This window comes from Juglans microcarpa x Juglans regia, chromosome 7S (genome assembly GCF_004785595.1).
Source record: "Juglans microcarpa x Juglans regia isolate MS1-56 chromosome 7S, Jm3101_v1.0, whole genome shotgun sequence".
NCBI lineage: Eukaryota > Viridiplantae > Streptophyta > Magnoliopsida > Fagales > Juglandaceae > Juglans > Juglans microcarpa x Juglans regia.
This window is the reverse complement of record NC_054607.1, coordinates 3878870-3887252: the sequence shown is the minus strand read 5'-3', so window position 1 is coordinate 3887252 and position 8383 is coordinate 3878870. Positions and strand designations below refer to the sequence as shown.

General features: G+C 33.1%; 1 protein-coding gene across 5 annotated transcripts; it reads left to right on the top strand.

Annotated features, from left to right (window-relative positions):
• Positions 1-1813: 1813 nt before the first annotated feature.
• On the top strand, positions 1814-7612 carry LOC121240720 (calcium-dependent protein kinase 1-like). 5 transcript variants are annotated; one of them, XM_041138234.1, is made up of 9 exons: positions 1814-2028; positions 2364-2407; positions 2569-3429; positions 4192-4335; positions 4470-4622; positions 5344-5459; positions 5642-5809; positions 6362-6586; positions 7219-7612. In XM_041138234.1, exons 3-9 carry the CDS (start codon positions 2634-2636, stop codon positions 7330-7332), a joined length of 1716 nt encoding a protein of 571 aa, XP_040994168.1. In that variant the 5' UTR covers positions 1814-2028; positions 2364-2407; positions 2569-2633; the 3' UTR covers positions 7333-7612. The 5 variants fall into 5 exon arrangements, with proteins under 5 accessions (XP_040994168.1, XP_040994166.1, XP_040994170.1 ...); XM_041138232.1 differs by having other exon boundaries at positions 1814-2268; XM_041138236.1 differs by lacking the exon at positions 2364-2407 and having other exon boundaries at positions 1814-2017.
• Positions 7613-8383: the final 771 nt, after the last annotated feature.

Here is an 8383-nt window from a genome sequence, read left to right as displayed (position 1 = left end):
GCTGTATCATTACACCATTTAAGAGCATTGACATTAATTTTATCAAAATTCTAACTAAATAAAAAATATGATGAATTTTATTAAAATAGAATTGTATTGGATTAGTCAAAAAGATAAGTGTGAAGTTTTGAGCTACAGTAAATAAATGTGTTTTTTTAAATTTAAAGAATTACTATTCACTTATCAAATTTATTTTTTATTCACTTTTACTCTCCAAATGTCTTTTTATTCACGTTTAATTTCTAACCTTCTTGTAATAATAATGTAAGAATCAAATTAAATTATTAATTAATATATGATTAATGTAATTGTAAAATATGAAAAAAAATATTAAAAAATGATATTATATTATTATTTTGATGAATTCAATGGTTAATTTAATGTGGAGTTATAGCTAGAGAGTTTTTAGATTTATAATAATTATATATTTTTTATTAAATTTTAAAAATAATTTTGATGAAGTCAATATCAATTATCTAAACGCCGACTTATAAAATAGGCTAAAAAACTTTGTCGTACAATCAGTGCGATAGGCTCACGTGCTATCCAAACCGTGCGTGAGTCCTACATGTCGTCACAGATCCGAAACTTCAAAGACTATACGATCGAGCGGCCCCTTCCTTGACTTGGTCATGGAATATGGGGCCGAATTGGTTCACTGTTTATTTCTGTTTTGTTTGTTTTATCCATTCTCTCCGAACGAATGCAGTTACCGTAAATGTAATGAAGTTTTTATATGGGACACTCCCCCTATTCTTCTCGGCATGAGCAATTGAGAATTCCTACCATGTTTCATTATCCATATTAAAGTAATGTCATCTTCATTACATTTTAGTTCACATTATCACCAAAAAATGATAACTTTGAAGCATCAATGATGAGATGAAACGTCTCATTTCATCGATTATTATAATTTTTTTTTTAAATTTATATATAAAATATAATAAATAATTTAATTTTTTTTAAATATTAAAATAATAATAATATTATAATAATATTTTATTTGACTTTCAACTTTTATTTAAAACCATCTCATCTCATTTTATTATTCAAACGGGACCTTAGCTAGTATTAATTGAAAAGAATAAAAATAAGCTAGTATACTTAACAAATATACAATAGTTCTAAATTTGTCACTAAAGTAATTGTTTGGATTTAATAAAAAAAATGGAACGAAAATAACTTAATCGTTAGAGGTTGATATACTTGTCAAGTTATTTTAGTCTCGTCTTTATAAAGTATTTTGATGGTCACGAGGAGATGAGTTATATTTAAAACCATTTTATTGTAAAACACAGAAATCAATAAAAAAAAAAACTAAAACCTATGCACCCAAAATGCTATTTTTTGTTTTTATTGGAGCCAAGTTTATAAGCTAATAACAACTAAAAATAAAGACTGAGATCAAAGGATATTTCTGTTTATCGAAAAATGTTATAATCACAAAAATTTTTTATAAAAATAAATTTATATCTGGCATAGTTTTATATAATACGTTAGGTTTAATTTCTAATAAAAATATCTTTTAAAATTTAACGTACCGTATCAAGCCATATTAGTTTGTTGGTTTATTTTTATGAAATTTATTTATGAGTAAATCATTTCTTCTTTTAATGAGTTTAAATTTTTTTATTAGAAGTTAAAAAAATAATGAATTATATCAATAATTAATTTGAAATAAATTAAAATAAATTAAATTTTTTTTTTAAATATCAAAATGAATTGAGTTTGATTTAACAATTTAACACTTCGATTTCTCATGAGACATAGACCTACCAATTTGGAGGACCACTTTATCCCAAAAAGGATTAGATGATTTCTATGTCAATACGACAGTCGGCCGAAGATCCTGGTGATTGGAACTATACCGTCCGAACGCGTTTACGGGTTCAAATATGAATCACCTGTCTTCAGCAACCAAGTAATTTATAAAGCCTGCTCTTGCGTACAGAGTCCAGACACACCCACCAAGGGCCGCCATTTCTTTTTCTTCTCCAATATTCGTTTCAGAGACCTGGTAAACCAGAGGTTCTCACTTTTTTTTTTTCCCCACCTTTTCGACTTTGTTTACCTTTTCCTTAGTTTTATGTTTTTTTTATTTTTGTTCTCACTTGGGAGTTCTATTTTTTTGTTGGAATTCTTCAATTTTGACGACCTTTGAGTTTTTCGTAGAAGTTTCCTTGTTTGTTTGATTACTGACCGGTTCTGAGGTCCAATAACTTTAGGGGCTTTTCTTCTATTGATGGATTTCATTTTGCATCAAGAAAGGTTCTGACTTCTTTTGCGTATCCGTATTTGTCTGTATTTGTTCAACTAATCTTACAGTTAGATCATTTGTGCAATTTATTAACATCTTTCCATAGATAGGAATCAGCAACTGCCAGAGACGAAGAACTCTCAAGAGTTGGTGAGAGCTGCTTCCATTATTTGATCCGTTTCTTGTTGGTGCTGATTCATTCAAGATTCGATTTTGTTATCTCTGTCAAGTTCAGAACAAAACAGGGGGTTTGAATTTCATATTTTCACTCAGGTTGTGACGATCTGATCTCGCATGTTTTGTGTTAACACGTTCAGTGGGATTAGATCTTGGTGTTGAAAGTTGGGTGTTTAGAAAGAAATCAGTTTAAGGCTACATGGGGAATACTTGTGTCGGACCGAGCATGGCTAGTAATGGTCTCGTCCAATCAGTTTATGCCGCAATGTGGCGGACACGGACGCCTGATGACTCGGTTTCTTCTCATACCAATGGAGAAACAATCAATGAGCAAACACATAATCAGCCCGGATCGCCTCTGCCGGTCCAAAACAAACCCCCAGAACAAGTGACAATGCCAAAACCAGAAACTAAATCGGAACCAGTGCAACCCACAAAAGCCAAGAAGAACCCTTATATGAAGAGGGTGGCTAGTGCAGGGCTTCGTGCCGAGGTGTTAAAAACGAAAACTGGAAATCTTAAGGAATTTTTCAGTCTGGGGAAGAAACTAGGACAAGGGCAATTCGGGACAACGTTTCTATGTGTGGAGCAGGCAACGGGGGAAGAATATGCATGCAAATCTATTGCAAAGAGGAAGTTGATAACAGACGAAGATATTGAGGATGTGAGAAGGGAAATTCAGATAATGCACCATCTGAAGGGGCATCCAAACGTTATATCTATTAAAGGAGCTTATGAAGATAAAGTGGCGGTTCATGTTGTGATGGAACTATGTGCAGGAGGCGAGCTTTTCGATAGGATTATTAAGCGTGGGCACTATACAGAAAGAAAGGCAGCTGCACTTACTAGAACTATAGTTGGGGTTGTAGAAGCTTGTCATTCACTGGGAGTGATGCATCGTGACCTTAAGCCTGAGAATTTTCTCTTTGTCAACAATCAGGAGGATTCACTTCTCAAAACCATCGACTTTGGCCTATCAATATTCTTCAAACCAGGTATATTTTGGCGGTTGTCTTTCTTTTGGAAATTATTCAAATTGCTGCATTGTTGTTTTTCTGAAGTTGATGGCTGGGTAAGATTTATCTAGTTGATGACATGATAGTATTGTATTAATTATCGCTATATGCTTTATGTGTAATGTAATCGTATATATATATATTTGGAAAAAAGAGTATTTTCCACTATTCATTTGTCGTCAATGGAGTTATGCTTCAATATTGTGCTGGCTTCAAATATCTGGGGCACAAGCTCTGTTTACCTGAAGCTAAGTTTTGTCCATATCACTCTAGCTATCTTATTTTCTAAAACATTCTTGACTATAAGATTAGTTTTCCACTCAATACTTTAGATTCATATATACTGTGGGATATGACAGTTCATAGACTGCAAAACGATGGACTTTATTTTCACTGAATCTAATTTTAATTTTAGATTAAATTCAGTCATTTCTAGATGGAGTTTATCGACAATGATAGTTCTAGATTTTGTTTCCTCTTTGTGCTAGGCTTATCACCTATAAGTAGATTCTAAGTTGGAATTTCAGAATCTTAATAGAACACATGTTCACATTATGATGCATCAAATATGATGCAATGATACTGCTACAAGCATGTTTTCACCAACAACTTTTTTTCTCAAATTATTGTTTAATTTGTGGTTGAATGTGTAGCTACTTATTGGGTTGATTGTTCCACCACTCCTTCCTCTGTTTCTTTGAGACTTTCTAATAAGAAATCAATGGTTTTGTACCCTTCTAGGTGAAGAATTTTCTGATGTGGTTGGCAGCCCATATTATGTTGCACCAGAAGTTCTGCGAAAACGTTATGGTCCAGAAGCAGATGTTTGGAGTGCTGGGGTGATTCTTTACATTCTATTGTGTGGAGTGCCTCCCTTTTGGGCTGGTAAGAATTTCGGAATTTACTTGTCCTTGAAACTTCACTCTATGGTGTCTGTGTATGTCTAAGTATGTTCCAGATTTTGGTTTATTGTTTCCTTTTCGCTGACATTCTTTTCCATCCTCGCCATGATGTTGTAGAATCTGAGCAAGGGATATTCGAACAGGTCCTGCATGGCGATCTTGACTTCTCATCTGACCCATGGCCTAGTATCTCCGACAGTGCAAAGGATTTAGTGAAGAGAATGCTTGTTCGAGATCCTAAAAGGCGTCTAACTGCACATGAAGTTTTGTGTGAGTCTTTTTTTGGCAGGACCTATTTCTATTGGAATACATGTGCCATTGAGTCTCTGCAAATCACTTGAATGGTTTGATTTCTGAGATCACAATTTTGTTCATTTTTTGCACCAAAAGTAACCTTGAAATCTAACAATTTTCTTGGCCTGTCAATGCTGTGCTGGATTTTAGCGAAGTGTTGGACTAGAATAATGGCAAATGCAGTTCTAATTGCTGAATTATTTTTCTATAATGCTTCCCTTAATGTTTTTTCTTGTGAGCTGTGATGAATATATACTAAAACCGCATTGAAGGAATGATGAGAGCTCCCTTGATGCTGTTGTAACGTTGATTTTTGTATTCTGATTGATAAATGAGAAGAATTTTCATTCAAAGTGAGTTGTTTTTCAAAATATTGACAGAGAACTACTATTGATTTGTTTTGTTGTCTTTTAAGGTCTGTTTTAGATCATTAAATTACTGAACCCTTGAAAAGGTTGTTGAGGTGATTAACCCTGGTTTGTTGGTTACTTGATATGTAATTTGGAACAAATGTGCTTACTTTCTTTTTTATTTTCCTTCTTTATTCAAAACTCTTTAGAATGACAAAATCATCTGCTTCTGCCTTTTGTCTCGAATCATTGTCATTCGTTGTGCATGTATACATCCTATGATCTTTATGTAGGTTTTGGTCAGGTTTTTCTTTTAGTGGCTAATCTATGGTTCAAATTCCTGACAGGTCACCCTTGGGTTCAAGTTGATGGAGTTGCTCCTGACAAGCCTCTTGATTCTGCAGTTTTAAGTCGCTTGAAGCAATTTTCTGCCATGAACAAGCTCAAGAAATTGGCTCTTAGAGTAAGTGTCCGTGGAAAAGCTGAAGGCTTTTGAATATAAGATCATTGAATAGCTCAATCGTTAGCCTTGCCACATAAACTAATGTATTCAGATGCAATTTGTACATAATACAGATTGAATATATTGTTTGATTTTCTGTTAGATAGAATGACATTTTTTCTCTCTATCTTTGTTCTCTGCAGGTCATTGCAGAGAGCTTATCTGAAGAAGAGATAGCTGGTCTAAAAGAGATGTTTAAGATGATAGATGCGGATAATAGTGGTCAAATCACTTTTGAAGAACTTAAGGCTGGTATGAAAAGAGTAGGAGCTAATCTTAAGGAGTCTGAAATTTATGATCTAATGCAAGCGGTAAGTATTAGATGAATTTGGATCCAAGTATTAGAGCTACTCCAAGTCGCAATAATTGATATTATGCTAATTGCTGGAAAAAGAAGAAAAAGAGCCTCTGAAGACGAATAGCAGAGTCGTAATGCTTGTATTTGAAATAAACTGCACACGGGATATTCTTACCCCCGCCCCTGCCAAAACATAACTTTATGAAAATGAAAATGGATTGATTCTTACCCCCCTAAAGTAATGCCATATTATTTTGGATAAGCAGGATTTATCCATTGATGATTGCATTGATTGGGGTGAGGGTTACTACTTTGAGGGGGTACAAGTTTCATTTTCTTTCTATTATTATATATATGTGGACATCAATATACTATTCTTTTGTCCTTCCAAAACATAGTAGATTGCTTGGAAAACCTTTCTAGTCTCATTGTACCAAGGGGCTATTGGTAAGAATATGAATATAGGTTATGAGTGTTTGCGGGAATCCTGTGTTCTGACTTATGACGAGGAAATAATGCTGCATTAAGAATTATTTTTTTAATACACTTAGTTACTGAATTGCAGGCAGATATAGATAACAGTGGAACCATTGATTACGGGGAGTTCATTGCTGCAACATTGCATCTGAACAAAATCGAGAGAGAAGATCATCTATTTGCAGCTTTTTCGTACTTTGATAAGGATGGAAGTGGTTATATTACGCCTGATGAGCTTCAAAAAGCTTGCGAGGAGTTTGGCATTGGAGATGTTCCCCTGGAAGAAATTATCCAAGAAGTTGATCAGGACAATGTGAGTATTTTCTTTTATTATACTCCCACATTTATACTAGGCATATATAGACCACTTCTTTGGAACTTTTGACTCAACAATGGATGGTCTAGTTTGCCTAACCTGGTAACTTGGTAGAACCCATTTGAGAAAACTTGAAAATCATTTTGGTTGGGCTTGACGAACGGTTTTTTCAGATGAAAACTAGTTGTATTTAAAAAGTTAACGTCATCCTACCATGGTGATCAGGCATTTGGAATAGTGGGATGGCTTGAGATATGGACCTAATTGTTAACAGCTAAGAAAAGCCAAAAAAAAAATAATTATAAATTTTCAAGTTCATAATTTTCACCTACGGGCCATTTCTCTGCTGCTATGGTTAAAGGTCATCTCATCTCATCATTATAATTTTTTCAAAATTTTGTATAAAATATAATAAACAATTCAACATTTTCAAATTCCAATTCAACTTTTTCAATTTTCAAAACAATAATAATATTAAAAATTAACATTCTAACAATATTTTTTTCAACTTTCATCTTCTATCTAAAACCATCTCATCTCATCTCTGAATCTAAACCATATTCTAACACTCCAATGCATTTCATGTGTAATTTTAACATTTTTTTTGTGTGATTCTGTTAATTTTGCAGGATGGACGCATAGATTACAATGAGTTTGTGGCCATGATGCAAACAGGAAATGGTGGTAAGAGGGGCATGGAAAATAGTTTCAGCATTGGGCTTAAAGAAGCTTTAAGACTATAGTTAGTTGCATAAGAAAGGGGTGAGATTCTTGATTCTTTCTCCTCTGTTTCAATCTCTGAAGGAGCAAAGATTGTATAGCAGGAGCATGGGTGCTCATCTAAGAAGCGCCCTGCCCTTTTTATAACCCCCACCAAAAAATGATTAAATTTATTCAGATTTTCATGTACTGTGTGAGTTGCAGCTACTCCAATCCTTTAATTGTATTGCATTCCATGCTGCTGAGGAAAATAACTTGTAGTATTATCTTTTCTCTGATATTATGAATCTAACATGTTGGAAACTTTTTATTTTCTTTTTCTAAGCATGTTGGAGAGCGTAAGCATTTAGATTTTCTTACGGCTACAACAAATCGTTTTAGGTGGTTGATATATGAAATCACTTAACCAGCAACTTCAGCTGGTATAATTGGAGATTACACATTTGGATTGAAGAATTTTGATCAATCCTGCGGTTAGGATAACGAGGTAGAGTGTGTAAGGAAATTTAAAGAAAAGAGAGCTTCCAAGAGATTTTGTAAAAATAAATATATAAATTGATATGGCATCAAATACGTTAAATCTATTTTACAATAAAAGTAAGAATAATGTTACCATGGGGTCTCATTTTGTTCTCTTATTTTGACCATTCATGCATTTAATTTTATTTTTTTATATTTTTTATTTAATGATTAAGGAAGTGACTATTAGTAGATTGATTATTATTTTTTTATATTTTTTTAAAATTTTAAAATTTTAAAAAGTATATGAATAAGAAAAATGAAAAAAAATTGAAAATGAGAATTTTGCCTGGGGGCACAATTGCAGGTGGCACCCTAGCAAGATTCTAAAAGTAAATTTACAATTTAACATATTACATCAAATCGTATCAATTTGTAAATTTATTTTTTTAAGATCACTGGTGCCATTTGGGACCTTGGGCTCTCACCGATGGGTGCAAATTACTCTCTTTTTTTTCTTTAATTAAGTTTATTCAAGTTAATTGATAAGTTTGCAAGCTAACCTAATAATAACTCGATTATTAATCCAATCAATTATGTTCAATATTTACATTA

Excerpts from the sequence above, each read along its gene's own strand:
- LOC121240720 (XM_041138236.1), top strand. The coding sequence starts at position 2,634 with ATGGGGAATACTTGTGTCGGACCGAGCATGGCTAGTAATGGTCTCGTC. Across the intron at positions 5,460-5,641 it reads TCAAGAAATTGGCTCTTAGA|GTCATTGCAGAGAGCTTATC; the intron begins GTAAGTGTCCGT and ends TGTTCTCTGCAG. Across the intron at positions 6,587-7,218 it reads AAGAAGTTGATCAGGACAAT|GATGGACGCATAGATTACAA; the intron begins GTGAGTATTTTC and ends TTAATTTTGCAG.